The 20,074-nt window shown below is 46.3% G+C and overlaps 1 protein-coding gene and 1 long non-coding RNA gene across 3 annotated transcripts; one reads left to right on the top strand and one right to left on the bottom strand.

Moving 5' to 3' along the window:
* Positions 1-2,182: 2,182 nt before the first annotated feature.
* On the bottom strand, positions 2,183-13,617 carry sumf2 (sulfatase modifying factor 2). Of its 2 annotated transcripts, none has more exons than XM_036968195.2 (9): positions 13,353-13,617; positions 13,111-13,258; positions 9,962-10,076; positions 9,774-9,818; positions 9,534-9,684; positions 9,251-9,306; positions 8,449-8,533; positions 3,406-3,547; positions 2,183-2,505 (listed from the first exon to the last, which is right to left on the bottom strand). In XM_036968195.2, exons 1-9 carry the CDS (start codon positions 13,405-13,407, stop codon positions 2,427-2,429), a joined length of 876 nt encoding a protein of 291 aa, XP_036824090.1. In that variant the 5' UTR covers positions 13,408-13,617; the 3' UTR covers positions 2,183-2,426. The 2 variants fall into 2 exon arrangements, with proteins under 2 accessions (XP_036824090.1, XP_090082647.1); XM_090226521.1 differs by having other exon boundaries at positions 9,962-11,372; positions 13,353-13,612.
* On the top strand, positions 13,617-15,451 carry LOC110510213 (uncharacterized). Its single transcript, XR_002471539.3, has 3 exons — positions 13,617-13,789; positions 14,195-14,322; positions 14,630-15,451. It is a non-coding gene; the product is annotated as an uncharacterized LOC110510213 (long non-coding RNA).
* Positions 15,452-20,074: the final 4,623 nt, after the last annotated feature.

Below are 20,074 nucleotides of genomic sequence, written 5' to 3'. Positions count from 1 at the left end.
GCCCACCCAATCTACCTACCTCATCCCCATATTGTTTTTATTTACTTTTCTGCTCTTTTGCACAACAGTATCACTACTTAAACACCATCGCTCATCATCTGCTCATATATCACTCGTGTTAATCTGCTAAATTGTAATTACTTTGGCCTATTTATTGCCATACCTCCTCATGCCATTTGCACACACTGTATATAGACTTTCTTTTTTTTCCTGTTGAGTTATTGACTGCACACTTGTTTATTCCATGTAACTCTGTGTTGTTGTTTCTGTCGCACTGCTTTGCTTTATCTTGGCCAGGTAGCAGTTGTAAATGAGAATTTGACCTCAACTAGCCTACCTGGTTAAATAAAGGTGAAATAAAAATATATAAAAAAATTACAAAAAATAGTGTGTGTCTGTGGCAGACTTACAATGATGGCAAAAAAAAATACATTTGAGAGTGTGCTGACCCTGGTGCCAGAGGGGGTACGCAGCTAGAGGTTGAATGTTTGAAGGGGTACGGGACAATAAAAAGTTTGGGAACCACTGATGTAGACTAACCTACCCGCACAGCCTACCCACACTGTGTCTGTGAGCTGTTGGCTAGTGTGCATGTGCCAAGACTGGAGGAGGCACAATTTCTATTTAACAAAACAGTTTGTGACAAAACTATCGGTAGAGTTGAAAATGCGATGGAAACACATTGAAAATGACATTTTTATCTCAATACATGAAAACATAAGTGAAGAAGTACATTTTGTGTGCACTAAATCGGTTTGGTGGAAACACACCACTGGTGGGAAAATGTGCATATTTTCTTCATGCGGATTTTAGAATATTCACATGAAAATCTGTTGCCAATCGGATTGGAAACCTAGCTACTGCGCAGTGTAGCTAAGTAGTGTAGGTAAGTAAGGGATGAAGTGAAAACCTATAGGATAGCTCTCCACGAGGTTGGATGGGCATGAAATGACAGCAAGCTTTACAATACTGAGCCATGCTAACAGACAAGTGGGGCGGCAGGTAGCCTAGTGGTTAGAGCGTTGGGCCAGTAACCGTAAAGGTTGCTAGATTGAATCCCCGAGCTGACAAGGCAAAAATCTGTCGTTGAACAAGGCAGTTAACCTACTTGTTCCTTGGCCGTCATTGTAAATAAGAATTTGTTCTTAACTGACTTGCCTACTTATCACACAGTTATATTTCAACTATATCTTTATTCACTTATTAATAAGGAAAGCATGTCACACCACATACATAAGTGGATGATGTGAGTGCTCTGCAATAACGATGGCTGGTCGACGAACCACCCTTAGATGATTCGTTGAGAGCCCCGACACAAAGGATACAAAGATCTTTTATAGCAAAGATACACCCCTTAGGCTACATGACAAACAACAGATGTGTGGATTGGGTCAAAAGGTTAGGATTTGTATGAAAGAAATGAAAAATTCACAGAAGACAGTATCTGCTGTAAAGACTGTTCACATTGTGTGGAAACCAGGGTCTGGCCCCCAAAACAAGGTTCCTCTCATCATTATCCATTCCCGAGCCATCTCCACCCTGGTACCTCCCGGCACACAAACACCAACTCATGCTATGGAATGCGTTTTTTTAGGTTATCACCAAAGGCATCGTAAATCTACTGTCAGCATTAAATCTCCCAGAGGCCCAACTCAGAAGACCACGCACAGATAAGTGCTCTAAGAACCCTTTGATCGCAAATGGTTAAAAGTAGTCCTTGTGCATAGAGTTGTATGGTATGTTTCAAATGTTTTAAAATGAATAATCTTAGTGTCTGCATCACTCCGTTACCATGGAATTGCCCTACAGCTCGGTTCAGTCCTACATTCTGTGTTATCACTTACAGTGAGCACCAAAAGTATTGGGACAGTGATACATTTTTGTTGTTGTTTTGGCTCTGTACTCCAGCACCTTAGATTTGAAATGATACATTTGACTATGGAGGTTAAAGTGCAGACTGTCAGCTTTAACTTGAGGGTATTTTCATCCATATCGGGTGAACCGTTTAGAAACTACAGCACTTTTTGTACACAGTACCCCCATTTTAGGGGAACAAAAGTATTGGAATAAAATTCACTTACTTGTATTTAAGTTGTCAAAATTTTAGTATTTGGTCGCATATTCTTAGTGCACAATGACAAAGTGTGAAAAATGGTTGTAAGTAAGTACATTTTACAACATCTTGATGTAAAATCTTGTTTATTGCTTGTATTACAGTAGTTTGTAGAAAAAGACACATAGGTTAAGCAGATTGATTTGAGCCCAGGTCTCCACAGGAGAAAAATGTTCCTGCACATTATCAACATCATCACCACTGTCTGAGTCTTGACTTTACTAAATGCTATGGTCACTGCATAGCACCTATAATTGGTTGCTATCTTGCTCTCCCTTGTGGCATCATTTTTATCGTCTTCGTTCATTGGTCCCTACAGCTCCGTTTTGTCATTCCTGGCAGCACACCTGAAGCCCAGGTTATCAGAAGCCGAGTCTGGAGTGTTCCCCATCCTGTAGAAACACAGAAACAAAACACAGTCCCATTTCAACACCCACACTTTCCAAGTAAAGTAACAGCAACTGATCCTCAAACCCTCATTCTATACATTGAAAACCGAAAGGTTACTGGATCGAAACCCAAGCCGACAAGGTAAAAATCTGTCGTTCTGCCCCTGAGCAAGGCAGTTAACCCCCCCAACAACTGCTCCCCGGGCGCCGATGATGTGGAGATTGATTAAGGCAGCCCCATGCACCTCTCTGATTCAGAGGGGTTGGGTTAAATGTGGAAGACACACCTCTCTGATTCAGAGGGGTTGGGTTAAATGCGGAAGACACATTTAAGTTGAATACATTCAGTTGGACAACTGACTAGGCATCAACCTTTCCCTTTCCATGACTTGGGGGTGAAATATATAACATTTCTTAATTTTTTAAAACAGGTATTTTAACACCTGCCCAAATAGAAACATCAAATGGCCCTACTCCTGAAAAAGTTAATTGGGCTGGGTAAACTGAAGTGGACTCGACCCAGGTACCATTAGCTGGAGCTCGGGGTAATATGACTGACGGACTCGGGAAGAGCTCGGCCTGCATGAACCCCCTTGAGTCCGAGTCCATGCCGAGTCCACCGAGTCTCGGATTAGGCCCGAGCCCAGCGTGTTGACTGGATACAGTATGCCACAAGACCCTAACCCGCTTTGGTGCGCTCTGCCAGCTGTTGTTTGACAAGCTGAATCATGCAAACCCTGCTGGAACAGATAATTGCTCACATTTTTTTATAATTGGAATGTTTCTAGTATATTACATGTAATGGGGGCATAAGACGTCCCGACCAGATTTCAACAAGTAAAATACGTCTTTATCACGTCGTATGCCTACTGGGTAAGCTTTGCATCCTAAACGTTCACTTGCCTGGTCGTGATTCGAGCCTTGTGATTGGCTGATCCATCTTCCGTGTCGATCCAGGAACCACCACGCAGCACGAACATTGGTCGTCCTCCAGGGAAGGGTGTAGATGTCCACTCCCATGCATTTCCTATCATGTCATATAGTCCTGAGGGAGGGGACAGAGAGACAAACTGATGACAAATTATAAATGGACCCCTGGCCCATTGTCCAATGTCTGTGGAGTCACTCCTACGTGACTTTTGTTCTTCAACCCGACAGTCCAGGCAGAATCATTGTGCTGTCACTTACCTATACACTACTCCTGGCAACTACTCCTATACACTACCCCTGGCCAATACTCCCTATACACTACCTCTGGCCACTACTTCCTATACACTACCCCTGGCCACTACTCCCTATACACTACTCCTATACACCACTCCCAATACACTACTCCTATACACTACCCCTGGCCACTACTCTCTATACACTACCCCTGGCCACTACTCCTGGTCACTAACCCTGGCCACTACTCCTATACACTACTCTTATACACTACCCCTGGCCACTACTCCTGGCCACTACTCCTATACACTACCCCTGGCCACTACTCCTATACACTACCCCTGGCCACTACTCCTATACACTACCCCTATACACTACTCCTATACACTACCCCTGGCCACTACTCCCTATACACTACTCCTGGCCAGTACTCCCTATACACTACCCATGGCCACTACTCCCTATACACTACTCCTATACACTACCCCTGGCCACTACTCCTATACACTACCCCTGGCCACTACTCTCATACACTACCCCTGGCCACTACTCCGGGCCACTACCCCTGACCACTACTCCATATACACTACTCCTGGCCACTACCCCTGACCACTACTCCCTTTACACTACTCCTATACACTACCCCTGGCCACTACCCCTGACCACTACTCCCTATACACTACTCCTGTTCACTACCCCTGGCCACTACTCCCTATACACTACTCCTGGCCCCTACCCCCTATAAACTACTCCTGGCCACGACTCCTATACACTACCCCTGACCACTATTCCCTATACACTACCCCTGGCCACTACTCCTGGCCACTACCCCCTATACACTACCCCTGACCACTATTCCCTATACACTACCCCTGGCCACTACCCCTTATACACTAATCCCTATACACTACCCCTGACCACTACTCCCTATGCACTACCCCTGGCCACTACTCCCTATACACTACCCCTGGTCACTTCTCCTATACACTACCCCTGGTCACTTCTCCTATACACTACCCCCTGGTCACTTCTCCTATAAACTACTCCTGGCCACTACTCCTATACACTACCCCTGGCCACTACTCCTATACACTACCCCTGGTCACTTCTCCTATACACTACCCCCTGGTCACTTCTCCTATAAACTACTCCTGGCCACTACTCCTATACACTACCCCTGGCCACTACTCCTATACACTAGTCCTGACCACTACTCCCTATACACTACTCCTGGCCACTACCCCTGACCACTACTCCCTATACACAACTCCTATACACGACTCCTATCCACTACTCCCAATACACTACTCCTGGCCACTACCCCTGACCACTACTCCTGGCCACTACCCCTATACACTACCCCTGGCCACTACTCTTATACACTACCCCTGGCCTCTACTCCCTATACACTACTGCTATACACTACTCCTGGCCACTACTCCCTATTCACTACTCCTGGCCACTACTCCCTATACAGTACTCCCTATACACTACCCCTGGCCACTACTCCCTATACACTACTCCTGGCCACTACTCCTGGCCACTACTTCCTATACACTACCCCTGGCCACTACTCCTGGCCACTACTCTTATACACGACCCCTGGCCACTACTCCCTATACACTACCCCTGGCCACTACTCCTGGCCACTAACCCTGGCCACTACTCCTATACACTACTCCTGGCCACTACTCTTATACACTACCCCTGGCCACTACTCCTGGCCACTACCCCTGGCCACTACTCCTATACACTACCCCTGGCCACTACTCCTGACCACTACCCCTGGCCACTACTCCCTATACACTACTCCTGGCCACTACTCCCTATACACTACTCCTATACACTACCCCTGGCCACTACTCCTATACACTACCCCTGGCCACTACTCTCATACACAACCCCTGGCCACTACCCCTGACCACTACTCCATATACACTACCCCTGGCCACTACCCCTGACCACTACCCCCTATACACTACTCCTGTTCACTACCCCTGGCCACTACTCCCTATACACTACTCCTGGCCACTACCCCCTATAAACTACTCCTGGCCACGACTCCTATACACTACCCCTGACCACTATTCCCTATACACTACTGCTATACACTACTCCTGGCCACTACTCCCTATACACTACTCCTGGCCACTACCCCTGACCACTACTCCCTATACACTACTGGTCACTACCCCTGGCCACTACTCCTGGACACTACCCCTGGCCACTACCCCTGGCCACTACTCTTATACACTAGCCCTGGCCACTACTCCTGGCCACTACCCCTGACCACTACTCCCTATACACTACTCCTGTTCTCTACCCCTGACCACTACCCCCTATACACTACTCCTGGCCACGACTCCTATACACTACTCCCTATACACTACCCCTGGCCTCTACTCCCTATACACTACTCCTGGCCACTACTACTGGCCACGACTCCTATACACTACCCATGGCCACTACTCTTATACACCACTCCTGGCCACTACCCCCAATACACTACTCCTATACACTACCCCTGACCACTACCCCCTATACACTACTCCTGTTCACTACCCCTGACCACTACTCCCTACACTACTATACACTACTACTATACACTACTCCTGGCCACGACTCGTATACACTACCCCTGGCCTCTACTCCCTATACACTACTCCTGGACACTACTCCCTATACACTACCCCTGGCCACTACCCCTGACCACTACTCCCTATACACTACTCATATACACCACTCCTGGCCACTACTCCCTATACACTACCCCTGGCCTCTACTCCCTATACACTACTCCTGGACACTAATCCCTATACACTACCCCTGGCCACTACCCCTGACCACTACTCCCTACTATACACTACTACTATACACTACTCCTGGCCACTACCCCCAATACACTACTCCTATACACTACCCCTGACCACTACCCCCTATACACTACTCCTGTTCACTACCCCTGACCACTACTCCCTACTATACACTACTACTATACACTACTCCTGGCCACTACCCCCAATACACTACCCCCTATAAACTACTCCTGGCCACTACCCCCTATACACTACTCCTGGCCACGACTCCTATACACTACCCCTGACCACTACTCCCTACTATACACTACTACTATACACTACTCCTGGCCACTACCCCCAATACACTACCCCCTATAAACTACTCCTGGCCACTACCCCCTATACACTACTCCTGGCCACGACTCCTATACACTACCCCTGACCACTACTCCCTACTATACACTACTACTATACACTACTCCTGGCCACTACCCCCAATACACTACCCCCTATAAACTACTCCTGGCCACTACCCCCTATACACTACCCCTGGCCACTACTCCCTATACACTACTCCTATACACTACTCCTGGACACTACTCCCTATACACTACTCCCTATACACTACTCCTGGCCACTACCCCCTCCCTATACACTACCCCTGGCCACTACTCCCTATACACTACTCCTATACACTACTCCTGGACACTACTCCCTATACACTACTCCTGGCCACTACCCCCAATACACTACTCCTGGCCACTACCCCTGGCCACTACTCCTATACACTACCCCTATACACGACTCCTATACACTACCCATGGCCACTACTCTTATACACTACCCCTGGCCACTACTCCCTATACACTACCCCTGGCCACTACTCCCTATACACTACTCCTGACCACTACTCCTATACACTAATCCCTATACACTACTCCTATACACCACTCCTGACCACTACTCCAATCCACTACTCCCAATACACTACTCCTATACACTACTCCTGGCCACTACTCCTATACACTAATCCCTATACACTACTCCTGGCCACTACTCCTATACACTACCCCTGGCCACTACTCCTATACACTACTCCTGGCCACTACTCCCTATACACTACTCCCTATACACTACTCCTGGCCACTACTCCTATACACTAATCCCTATACACTACTCCTGGCCAATACTCCTATACACTACCCCTGGCCACTACTCCTATACACTACCCCTGGCCACTACTCCTATACACTACCCCTGGCCACTACTCTTATACACTACCCCTGGCCACTACTCCTGGCCACTACCCCTGACCACTACTCCATATACACTACTCCTGGCCACTACCCCTGACCACTACTCCCTATACACTACTCCTATACACCAATCCTGGCCACTACTCCTATCCACTACTCCCAAAACACTACTCCTGGCCACTACCCCTGACCACTACCCCTGGCCACTACTCTTATACACTACCCCTGGCCACTACTCCCTATACACTACCCCTGGCCACTACTCCCTATACACTACTCCTATACACTACTCCTGGCCACTACTTCCTATACACTACTCCTGGCCACTACCCCTGACCACTACTCCATATACACTACTCCTGGCCACTACCCCTGACCACTACTCCCTATACACCAATCCTGGCCACTACTCCTATCCACTACTCCCAAAACACTACTCCTGGCCACTACCCCTGACCACTACTCCCTATACACTACTCCTGGCCACGACTCCTATACACTACCCCTGGCCACTACTCTTATACACTACCCCTGGCCACTACTCCCTATACACTACCCCTGGCCACTACTCCCTATACACTACCCCTGGCCTCTACTCCCTATACACTACTCCGACACTACACTACAATACACTACTCTGAATGAATTGGATATGGATCAAGAAAATGGTGATGCTCTGATTCTCCCATTACTAAGCTGGGTGGAAGGCTGTATAAAGGGATATTTACCAAAACTGTTCTGAGGAGGGAAAGCAGTGACAGGGGCGATACCATGGTAACCGTCCTCTGCTGTGTCTCCATCAGGGAAAAGGCCCTGAAACACACATACAAAACCCAACAGGATAATAATATGTCTCATTTATAACAGGTCGTAATCAATATAACGTCACAATAGTGTTCGATTTGGCTGCTGAGGAGCAAGGAGACCCCCCAGCTCCTCTAAAACCAACTACGTGCCGTTTTCAAGGGATTGTTAAATACATGTTATAGGCTAACTATTTAGGTGGGAATTGTGAAGCAAAAGTCCCAACTTTAAATCTTCATCATACTTCCTCTCATTATTATTCTGCACGCTCCTCCTCTTACACCATTCAAACTTAAAAATGTGCAGACTGGAATAGTGTGGTTGCATACCACTTTTTGCTATTATTTATACCTTTTAAACTACATTTTTTCGTCATTCTTTTTGTCCATCATCATTCACTTTAATTTTACTTTTGAAAAAAGCTTGCCATTGTGACATCATCACTTCCAACTTCCATTCACTGTAAATGCAACAAATCAGCAACTTTGACCACTTTGCTAAACACAAGTTAGGGATACTAATTGTAAACACTTCATAAATCATGAATAAAATATTTTTGAGCAAATCCTAACATGGAAACTTGTGTAGGATGTAGGTTATGTAAGTTTTAACTTTGGCTTTAGAACACACAAACCAAATATATATTTTTAAAGAATTACTGAGAGGGTTGAGAACAACGTTAGAATGTTCATTTCAGGATGGTGAATGTGATGTCATTCGTCTGACCTGCCACAGGTTGGAGCGGTTGGCCTGGAATTTGTTTCCCCAGGGATACGTTCTACCTGGAGCGAAGAAGGGGTTCTGTTATCATCATGGAATGGAGGAATACATGAATGGCTATTAATTTGAAGCTTAATAAAAACACATAACAAGATTTAGAATTCTAATTCCATGGGTTCTTATTATATGGTGAGATATGTCTTATTCTTTGTGGAGATCCACCCCAGCCGGCATTGTAATAAAGATAATCCAACTACAATTTTTTTTTTTTTTAGCGAGCCCCACTCACCCTGCAGACCCCCACGCGCAGCCCACTCCCACTCCTCCTCGCTGGGCAGCCTTCTCCCCCTCCAGCTGCAGAAGGCCTGGGCATCGTTCCAGCTCACCTGGACCACTGGGGAGTCCAGACGCTCCCGGATCCCAGAACCAGGACCTGCAGGCTGGACAAACACATGGAGAGGAGTCAGGTAGTCCAGATATAAGTACAGGGGGGATGGGGATGGGAAAAACAAAAAAATGACTTCATTACCTGCCTCCAAAACACCCGCTCGACTGGCATCCACCAAGGTGCTGACTTCAGGGGTGAAAGGAGAGTTAATCATTATCACAATTCAGAAGGACCCCCCCCCCCCCCCCCCCTTGAAAAAAACGACTTACCTTTCACCTATCAGTGTGAGAGATGTTTGATATGAAATGCAGAAGTGACTTTCAACACACCTCTATTTTCTCTGTGACTTTGCTCTTCAGCTCTTCAGACACAAAGTCCTGGAACACAAAACTCCAGCCAAAGGTCTCCGCTTCAGTCTTGTATTTCTGTGCCCTGACAAACTCCCTGGGATGAAGACAATAAACCACTTCAATATTCTCAGTTTGCAGTGTCAACTAGTGTACCCACATACAAACCGACCAAGCATAGACTGTCTTTTGGCCATCTTGGTGCGGACATGCCTCAATTTCAACGTCCACGGACATAGATTTCTTTGTCCGGACCAGAACAGATCTGAACCATTCATAGACGTCTGTGTTTGGTTCAGATTTGGCCCGGTCCGGACCGGCCTCGATTTGGCCCAAACATAGACGTACATTATTTCTCACAAGTTTGGACAGCATAGTACTGTAGAACACAGAAGAGTGTAGTACAATACAGTACAGTCAAGAAAAGTAAAGTACAGAACAGTAAAGAAAAGTTGACTCTGTTCTCTACTGAACTAAACCGTACTGTACTTTACTAAATTAAACTGCACCATAGTGTACTCTGTGCCATACTTCACTGTGCTGTTCAAACTTGTGCAACACATCAAATCAAAGTTCATCACATGCGCCGAATACAACAGGTGTAGGTAGACCTTACTGTGAAATACTACTTACAAGCCCTTAACCAACAACGCAGTTCAAGACATATAGTTAAGAAAAGATTTACTAAATAAACTAAAGTAATAAAAAAATAAAAAGTAACACAATAAAATAAATGAGCCTATATACAGGGGGTACATGTATCAAGTCAATGTGCGGCGGGCGGTACAGGTTATGTCATTTGTACATGTAGGTTGGTGTAAAGTGACTGTGCATAGATAATAAACAGCGAGTAGCAGCACTGTAAAAACAAAGAGAGAGGGGGGGGGGGGGGGGTCAATGTAAATAGTCCGGTGGCCAATTGATTAATTCTTCAGCAGTCTTATGGCTTGGGGTAGAAGCTGTTAAGGAGCCTTTTGGTCCTAGACTTAGCTCTCCAGTACCGCTTGCCGTGCGGTAGCAGAGAGAACAGTCTATGACATGGGTGACTGGAGTCTTTGACAATTTTTTGGGCCTTCCTCTGACAAAGCCTAGTATAAAGGTACGTGGAGCGGAACAGGTGAACCCAAGAGCAGACTCAGACGAGAAAACTGGGATGAGGTAACCAAGGTATTTATTGAAACACAGGGGGAAGATTGTGCACAGGCCAGGGGAAGCTCGGGCAGGTTTCCGGAAACCAGGTGCGGAGGCTGAGGCTGGAGTGAGAGCTGTTTGAACAGGGTAATCAGGTCCAAAGGGGAATCCAAGGGAGCGTAGAGTGGGGAATCCAGGACAGAGCAGCAGTACTGACAAGAAGTTGGACTGGAGACAGGGACCATAGTCAGAGCGGGTAGAACTGTAGCGGAGAGGAAAACAGCGTCAGGCAAGGGAAAACAGGCACAAACGGCTAGTAACATGGACTGACTGAGCAGAGATTACGATCTGGCAGTGTGGAAGTGGCAGGACTGAGTATTTGTAGAGGTCTTGATTATGGAACAGGTTGCAGCTGGTGGGGATCACCTGTCTCCGCCCACACAATCACAAACACAGGGAGAGAGCACTGGGGGAGTGGCAGCAGGTCAAGGAGACACAGGATGAGCACTAGAGGGTGTTGCAGGAGCAGATGTGACACTGGATAGTAGGAAGCTTGCCCCCAGTGAAGTACTGTGCCGTACGCACTACCCTCTGTAGCGCCTTACGGTTGGAGGCCGAGCAGTTGCCATAACAGTGCAACCGGTCAGGATGCTCACCCATACCAAATCTTTTTAGTGTCCTGAGGGAGAAAAGGTTTTGTCGTGCCCTCTTCAAGCCTGTCTTAGACCATGGTAGTTTGAGGGTGATGTGGACACCAAGGAACTTGAAACTCTCAAACCACTCAACTACATCCCCGTCGATGTGAATGGGAGCCTGTTCGGCCCTCCTTTTCCTGTAGTCCACGATCAGCTCCTTTGTCTTGCTCACATTGAGAGAGACGTTGTTGTCCTGACACCACACTGACAGGTCTCTGACCTCCTCCCTATAGGATGTCTCATTGTTGTCGGTGATCAGGCCTACCACTGTTGTGTCGTCAGCAAACTTAATGATGGTGTTGGAATCGTGCTTGGCCACGCAGTGGGTGAACAGAGAGAACAGGGGGGGGACTAAACACGCACCTCTAAGGGGCCCAGGTGTTGAGGATCAGCGTGGCAGATGTGTTGTTGCCTACCCTTACCACCTGGGGGCGGCCCATCAGGAAGTCCAGTGAGATTGCGCCATCTGTGGATGTATGCGAATTGGAGTGGGTCTAGGGTTTCTGGGATTATGGTGTTGATGTGAGCCATGACCAGCCTTTCAAAGCACTTCATGGCTAACGACGTGAGTGCTACGGGGCGGTAATCATTTAGGCAGGTTACTTGGGCACAGGGACAATGGTGGTCTGCTTGAAACAAGTAGGTATTACAGACTCAGTCTGGGAGAGGTTGAAAATGTCAGTGAAGACACTTGCCAGTTGGTCTGCGCATGCTCTTAGTACCCTGGTAATCCGTCAGGCCCCGCAGCCTTGTGAATGTTTACATTTACATTTTGTTCATCCAGCACACTCTTATCCAGAGCATTCAACAGCAACGTACAGTATCACAGTCCTAACAAGAAAATAAAGAACATTACTGAGAATGTTCTTGTAGTTGAAGTAGTCTGTCGGTTTATTCTGTAGGTTGGACTACTTTGAACATCATCACTGCCCGTTAAAAAAAAAGCTAATATAAGTCCATGTGACAGATGGGAGCAATAATATATATTCTATGTTGCAATCTTCCATTGGTTCCTCCTTCCTATATTAAATGGATAAAAACATTGTCATTGTGATATAATCCTTACTTCCTTGAGAATGTATGTGCAGTTGAAGTATGGCCAAGTATGGCCAATATAAATTACCAAAAAAAAGACAGAACCGAAAATGAACCTGATTTCAACGTCCAGAAAATACACATTTTCATTTTTTTCAATACTTAAAATTAACCCAACTTCAACGTCTGGAAAATAAGTATTTTATACATCCTTTCAACGTAATGTTGCTTACTGGGAAGTATCATCATCGCTGTATCAAAGTAAGTTACCTGAAGTCAGAATTAGTGACGGGATATTTATCGATACTGAATGGATCGACTGTCACTTCTTTCGTGGGTGATTCTCCATCCCTGCCGTCGGCTGAGTTCGTCCCCATCGTCATCTTTCCTCCTGGAATTTTCACCATTCCTTCATCGTCTGCAGAGTCAAAGATTTACAGTTGTGAAGCTGTATCTGTTGTATTATTTAATTGTGCCGAAAAAGTTGATTAGCATCAGTGAATGTTCCTTACCTGCGATGCAAGACAGAGCGGAGAGGCACAAAATAAGTACTATTCTGAGGTTCATGGTTTATAAATTGATAAGGCGATCGTGTTTTCATAAACCAGTGTAATGTGCAGGTCCTGGGTAAGTACGTTCATGTACTTCGAGCACCATAGATCCACGCTCTCTAAGTAGCCATTGTGTTCTGTATATATATACTTCTTCAGCTTTACACTGAACCCTGAAACAATTACAGTCGGACTATTTTCACTGACGGACCGGAAACTGTGGTCCGACTGAAAAAACAGTTCCCCTTGGAAACAACGAAACGTTGACTCGCTTGTGCATCATTTCCATATATAGTTAAAGCGTGTTAGCGTTAAATTAATCAGGAATTTTGTGTAACCTGACTTGCCTTTCTCGTCACGCTTGGAGAACAAAGTTCCATAACTTTAGTCAACGTTTGGTATGGAATCACGGATGTATTTGGGACAAATTCAGATAGATCCCTCTCGACTTTGTTCCGTTTGTGTTTTGCAACAGAATTGGCGTAATCTGTTGCAATTTCTGATCTCACGCTAACATCCTCCTGTCCTCGGCTGGATTTTCCAAAAGCATCATAGTACTAAAATAATCTTAATTCCATTGAAATTAAATGAACGAAAGATGATTGTAGTGCAACGATTCTTTTGGGAAAACCAGCTCTTGTCTGGGCATCATTTCTGCCACCTGTAGGAGGAGGTTGAAGCTGCACGATCAAGTTAAACTAAGTGACAATAAGCCAAGTCTTAACGTTTTTATGATCGAAATGAATACTGGAAGGTTGACAGTTGGACTTTTGTGAGCCTAACTTTTTCTTTATGAATTTCAGGAGTCTTTCTCTCTGTCACCCATGAAGTGCTCTTCTCCTCACCTGCGCCCAACAACTGTACAACAGCCAACATGCCCCGTTTCCTACTGTCGAAGCCAAGAGGAGAAGACCATCCTGACGACAGAAGAGTAAGTATATCTGAAGTTGGCATCATCATACACAAGATCAGGCCTACATGTTTGTTATTTATTTCCATTAGATGTCAGGCTTTTGCTTATCTATGATTTCATAATACCAAAGACAAGAATGCAATGGAAAGTTATGGAATCATCGCTAGAGAGTGGAATATCCATGGGGTAACGATGGTATCAGTCTGATGTATTAGGCAACGCTAGTCTTTGCCCAGGGGGCTGTTACATTTTCCCAGCCTATATCCTCTCTCCTCCAAACGATGTCTCCGTATCATGTCATCGTTTTTTTCTGTTTTTATCGTAGGGTTCACCTACAGCTACTGCTGTCTGCCGTGGCCTCCCAGGTGTCCCATCCGGAGAACATGGAAGAGAACACCCTGATTATTTTACGAAAGGACGTACTCCGCTCTGCCACCAAGGCATTCAGCTGGAAACTATTCAACCTCAGAGGTTCAATGTGAGGGGTCAGTCGACCAACATGGTCAAACACAGGAGTTCCTTCAGCTGTTGATGGCAGCCATCCAAGACTGTTGTTTGTTCCAGGGGCCAGACCACTGCAAAAGCCTAGTATTGGACTAGTATTGTAAGATCGCACTGTTTATATGTTCAAATATGACACTTTCTATCTAGTCCTAGAACTCTGTCCTGTTGTATCACTTTCAGTGTACTCCAAGCAGAGTGAACTATAAGGTCCTATATGGTATATTACTACATAGATAGGTGGCCTCTTATGCACTTTCCATAGTAAACCCCCCCCCCCCCCTTAATTTAATAAGGTGGTATTAACTTGTACCATGTTTTAGTTTCAGCCTGGGATAATGTACAGGCTGGTGGAGAGCATGATCAGTGTTTGAGTGGTGAGATATGGCCCCACTTCCTGTCCAGGAGAACGTTTGACATGATCTGTGGTCTTCCGTCTGCTCCTGTGGCCCTGGACGAGATCACACATGAGGAAATACGAGCCAGGCTGGAGAAGGCACGTGACATGTTCATGTGTCCTTTGCCGTATATATTGGTTTGTGTTTGTAGCCTGAGCCCTGGGCTTGTATTCACATAGCTTCTCAGACTAGGAGTGCTGATCTTGGACCAGGTCCTTCCTGTACATACAGGTAACTGCAAAAATAAAGGAAATGCCAATAATTAGTGTCTTATTAGGGCGTTAGGCCACCACGAGCCAGAACAGCTTCAGTGTACCTTGGCATAGATTCTACAAGTGTCTGGAACTCTGTTGGAGGGATACAACACCATTCTTCAATGAGAAATTCCATAATTTGGTGTTTTGTTGATTGTGGTGGGAAATGCTGTCTCAGGCTCTGCTCCAGAATCTTCCATGCGTGTTCAATTGGGTTGAGATCTGGTGACTGAGACGGACACATCATATGGCTTACATTGTTTTCATGCTCATCAAACCATTCAGTGACCACACGTGCCCTATGGATGGGGCATTGTCATCCTATGGGGGGCAAAGCCATTGTAGCAAACATAATGGCCTGTCCAGTATTGTTATACATGACCCTAAGCATAATGGGATGTTAATTGCTTAATTAACTCTGGAAGAACCTGCTCTCAATCTACTTTTTATCCCTCATTTACTCAAGTGACAGTATTTAGAGTATTTAAACGTTTTGTATTCTTTGTTGGATTGGCAATGCCACTGTCAGCCTGAGAAACATGCTGAGAAGGATTATCACCACAGCAAGCAAGGTACTTGGAGTCAAACAGACAGGTCTGGATGAGATCTTTAAGGTCAGGGCCCTCCACAAGGTACTTGGAGTCAAACAGACAGGTCTGGATGAGATCTTTAAGGTCAGGGCCCTCCACAAGGTACTTGGAGTCAAACAGACAGGTCTGGATGAGATCTTTAAGGTCAGGGCCCTCCACAAGGTACTTGGAGTCAAACAGACAGGTCTGGATGAGATCTTTAAGGTCAGGGCCCTCCACAGGGTACTTGGAGTCAAACAGACAGGTCTGGATGAGATCTTTAAGGTCAGGGCCCTCCACAGGGTACTCAAACAGACAGGTCTGGATGAGATCTTTAAGGTCAGGGCCCTCCACAAGGCTCACAAAATCATTTTAGACCCAAGCCACCCAAGTCCTGTACCCGGACTGTGAACTACTCCCCTCTGGGCGCAGGTATAGAGAAACCCTCAGCAGGAAAAACAGAACTAGACAACCATTTGTGCCAGGTGTGATATCCCTCCTAAATAGCTTGGGCTAATGTTCCTATCGACTGACAAAGTCAGTAAGTAAGTGTTTCCTTTATTTTGGCAGTGACCTGTATACTCTTATTCATTATGATCTAAAATGGGAAACTGATCCTAGATCAGCACTCCTACTCTGAGATGCTTTGTGAATACAGGCCTGGGGTTGTGATTTGCATTGTGATATCGTGTCATTCAACCCACAGCTTAAGGCGGCCACAACCCTGGAGGCTGCTAGTGAGGTCATGGAGGAAGAGTCTTCAATTCTGCATCTGCTGGGGGTCCTCAGCCCTGTCCAGACATGGGAGGACAGGGAAGACATTGTGCGGTTTGCTGCGAGGGGCTATTTGGATGTTTGGTTGTCATGTGGACCAGTAAGTATGTTTTGTACAATAACTGCTGAGTTGGGCTTAGTCACTTTTGGCACAGCAGTGAGATAAAACCCTTTACAGTAATTACTTTTATAAGCTCAGTCTCTTGTGCACGTCCCTCACTCTGTGTTGTCCTTTTTGTTGTTTAAACCAAATGAAAGGGGGACTGGCTACTCTCTCTGCAGTAGACCTCACGCTCTTCCACGTGAACTTCTCAGCCCCCGGTAGTGATGAGAGAATAGCTGAGAACATAACGTATGGCTACTAGAGGGACTGGCTTATTGGGGTGGAGTGTAAGGAAAATGTCATCAATCTTCAATGCAACTGATTCATCATCATGTTTCAGGGATGTTTTTTAGTCCAGGACAAGGCTGAATCTGGGTCCTGGAAACAGGCGAGGAGAGGAGGAGATCAAGGAGAGAATGTTTTTATATATGAATAGTAATGCATTATGTTTAGGAGAAGTACGCCAGCCTCTCAAGATTCATCCTAGGTCATATTGTCTTTGTTTGTGTCTTCTTTAGGGATGTGAGTCTCTGACCGTCAAGAAACTTCTGGTCATCGTGTCTGGCCGTGGGACACACACTGAGCTTCCCCACACAGCCCACTATGGAGTTCCCACACACTCGGGACACACACACACACACACACACATACTCCAGACATAGGAGTCCATGACCTCAGGCATTCTCCAGACGTAGAGGAGTCCATGACCTCAGGCATACTCCAGACGTAGAGGAGTCCATGACCTCAGGCATTCTCCAGACGTAGAGGAGTCCATGACCTCAGGCATTCTCCAGACGTAGAGGAGTCCATGACCTCAGGCATTCTCCAGACGTAGAGGAGTCCATGACCTCAGGCATTCTCCAGACGTAGAGGAGTCCATGACCTCAGGCATTCTCCAGACGTAGAGGAGTCCATGACCTCAGGCATACTCCAGACGTAGAGGAGTCCATGACCTCAGAAAGTACTCCAGACGTAGAGGAGTCCATGACCTCAGGCATACTCCAGACGTAGAGGAGTCCATGACCTCAGGCATTCTCCAGACATAGAGGAGTCCATGACCTCAGGCATACTCCAGACGTAGAGGAGTCCATGACCTCAGGCATACTCCAGACATAGAAGAGTTCATGACCTCAGAAAGTACTCCAGACACTCATGCTGGCTTGAGAAGCCTCAGTGGAGAAACCAGGTAGACTAAGACAGTGAGCAGGTCAATGCCTCAGACATCTAAGAACAAGACGGCTGTTTGGTCCTTGCAACGTGTCCCTCCAGTTAAAGATCAGGTGTCAGTCTGACTGTTTCTTTATTATCTCTGCATTATATCTGGGCAGTCCCAGGTTCACTATCTACAGTATGTCAAATCAAATCAAATTTTTATTTGTCACATACACATGGTTAGCAGATGTTAATGCGAGTGTAGCGAAATGCTTGTGCTTCTAGTTCCGACAATGCAGTAATAACAAGTAATCTAACTAACAATTCCAAAACTACTGTCTTGTACACAGTGTAAGGGGATAAAGAATATGTACATAAGGATATATGAATGAGTGATGGTACAGAGCAGCATAGGCAAGATACAGTAGATGGTATCGAGTACAGTATGTACAAATGAGATGAGTATGTAAACAAAGTGGCATAGTTTAAAGTGGCTAGTGATACATGTATTACATAAGGATACAGTCGATGATATAGAGTACAGTATATACGTATGCATATGAGATGAAAAATGTAGGGTAAGTAACATTATATAAGGTAGCATTGTTTAAAGTGGCTAGTGATATATTTACATCATTTCCCATCAATTCCCATTATTAAAGTGGCTGGAGTTGAGTCAGTGTCAGTGTGTTGGCAGCAGCCACTCAATGTTAGTGGTGGCTGTTTAACAGTCTGATGGCCTTGAGATAGAAGCTGTTTTTCAGTCTCTCGGTCCCAGCTTTGATGCACCTGTACTGACCTCGCCTTCTGGATGATAGCGGGGTGAACAGGCAGTGGCTCGGGTGGTTGATGTCCTTGATGATCTTTATGGCCTTCCTGTGACATCGGGTGGTGTAGGTGTCCTGGAGGGCAGGTAGTTTGCCCCCGGTGATGCGTTGTGCAGACCTCACTACCCTCTGGAGAGCCTTACGGTTGAGGGCGGTGCAGTTGCCATACCAGTCGGTGATACAGCCCGCCAGGATGCTCTCGATTGTGCATCTGTAGAAGTTTGTGAGTGCTTTTGGTGACAAGCCAAATTTCTTCAGCCTCCTGAGGTTGAAGAGGCGCTGCTGCGCCTTCTTCACGATGCTGTCTGTGTGAGTGGACCAATTCAGTTTGTCTGTGATGTGTCTGCCGAGGAACTTAAAACTTGCTACCCTCTCCACTACTGTTCCATCGATGTGGATAGGGGGGTGTTCCCTCTGCTGTTTCCTGAAGTCCACAATCATCTCCTTAGTTTTGTTGACGTTGAGTGTGAGGTTATTTGAGTGTGAGGTTAGCTTGATGACGAGCTTGGAGGGTACTATGGTGTTGAATGCCGAGCTGTAGTCGATGAACAGCATTCTCACATAGGTATTCCTCTTGTCCAGATGGGTTAGGGCAGTGTGGTTGAGATTGCATCGTCTGTGGACCTATTTGGGCGGTAAGCAAATTGGAGTGGGTCTAGGGTGTCAGGTAGGGTGGAGGTGATATGGTCCTTGACTAGTCTCTCAAAGCACTTCATGATGACGGATGTGAGTGCTATGGGGCGGTAGTCGTTTAGCTCAGTTACCTTAGCTTTCTTGGGAACAGGAACAATGGTGGCCCTCTTGAAGCATGTGGGAACAGCAGACTGGTATAGGGATTGATTGAATATGTCCGTAAACACACCGGCCAGCTGGTCTGCGCATGCTCTGAGGGCGCGGCTGGGGATGCCGTCTGGGCCTGCAGCCTTGCGAGGGTTGACACGTTTAAATGTCTTACTCACCTCGGCTGCAGTGAAGGAGAGACCGCATGTTTTCGTTGCAGGCCGTGTCAGTGGCACTGTATTGTCCTCAAAGCGGGCAAAAAAGTTATTTAGTCTGCCTGGGAGCAAGACATCCTGGTCCGTGACTGGGCTGGATTTCTTCCTGTAGTCCGTGATTGACTGTAGACCCTGCCACATGCCTCTTGTGTCTGAGCCGTTGAATTGAGATTCTACTTTGTCTCTGTACTGGCGCT

Source organism: Oncorhynchus mykiss, chromosome 29 (genome assembly GCF_057628025.1).
Source record: "Oncorhynchus mykiss isolate SJ-2025 chromosome 29, ASM5762802v1, whole genome shotgun sequence".
Classification (NCBI taxonomy): Eukaryota; Metazoa; Chordata; class Actinopteri; order Salmoniformes; family Salmonidae; genus Oncorhynchus; species Oncorhynchus mykiss.
This window is presented reverse-complemented; position numbering and strand designations above follow the sequence as displayed.

What these genes read in the sequence shown, in the direction of transcription:
- sumf2 (XM_036968195.2), bottom strand. Translation starts at nt 13,407, where the DNA reads ATGAACCTCAGAATAGTACTTATTTTGTGCCTCTCCGCTCTGTCTTGC. An exon ending in AGCGGGTGTTTTGGAGGCAG is followed by an intron (nt 9,685 to 9,773) that starts GTAATGAAGTCA and finishes GTGTTTGTCCAG; the next exon opens with CCTGCAGGTCCTGGTTCTGG. An exon ending in CCCTCCTCAGAACAGTTTTG is followed by an intron (nt 3,548 to 8,448) that starts GTAAATATCCCT and finishes CCCCTCCCTCAG; the next exon opens with GACTATATGACATGATAGGA.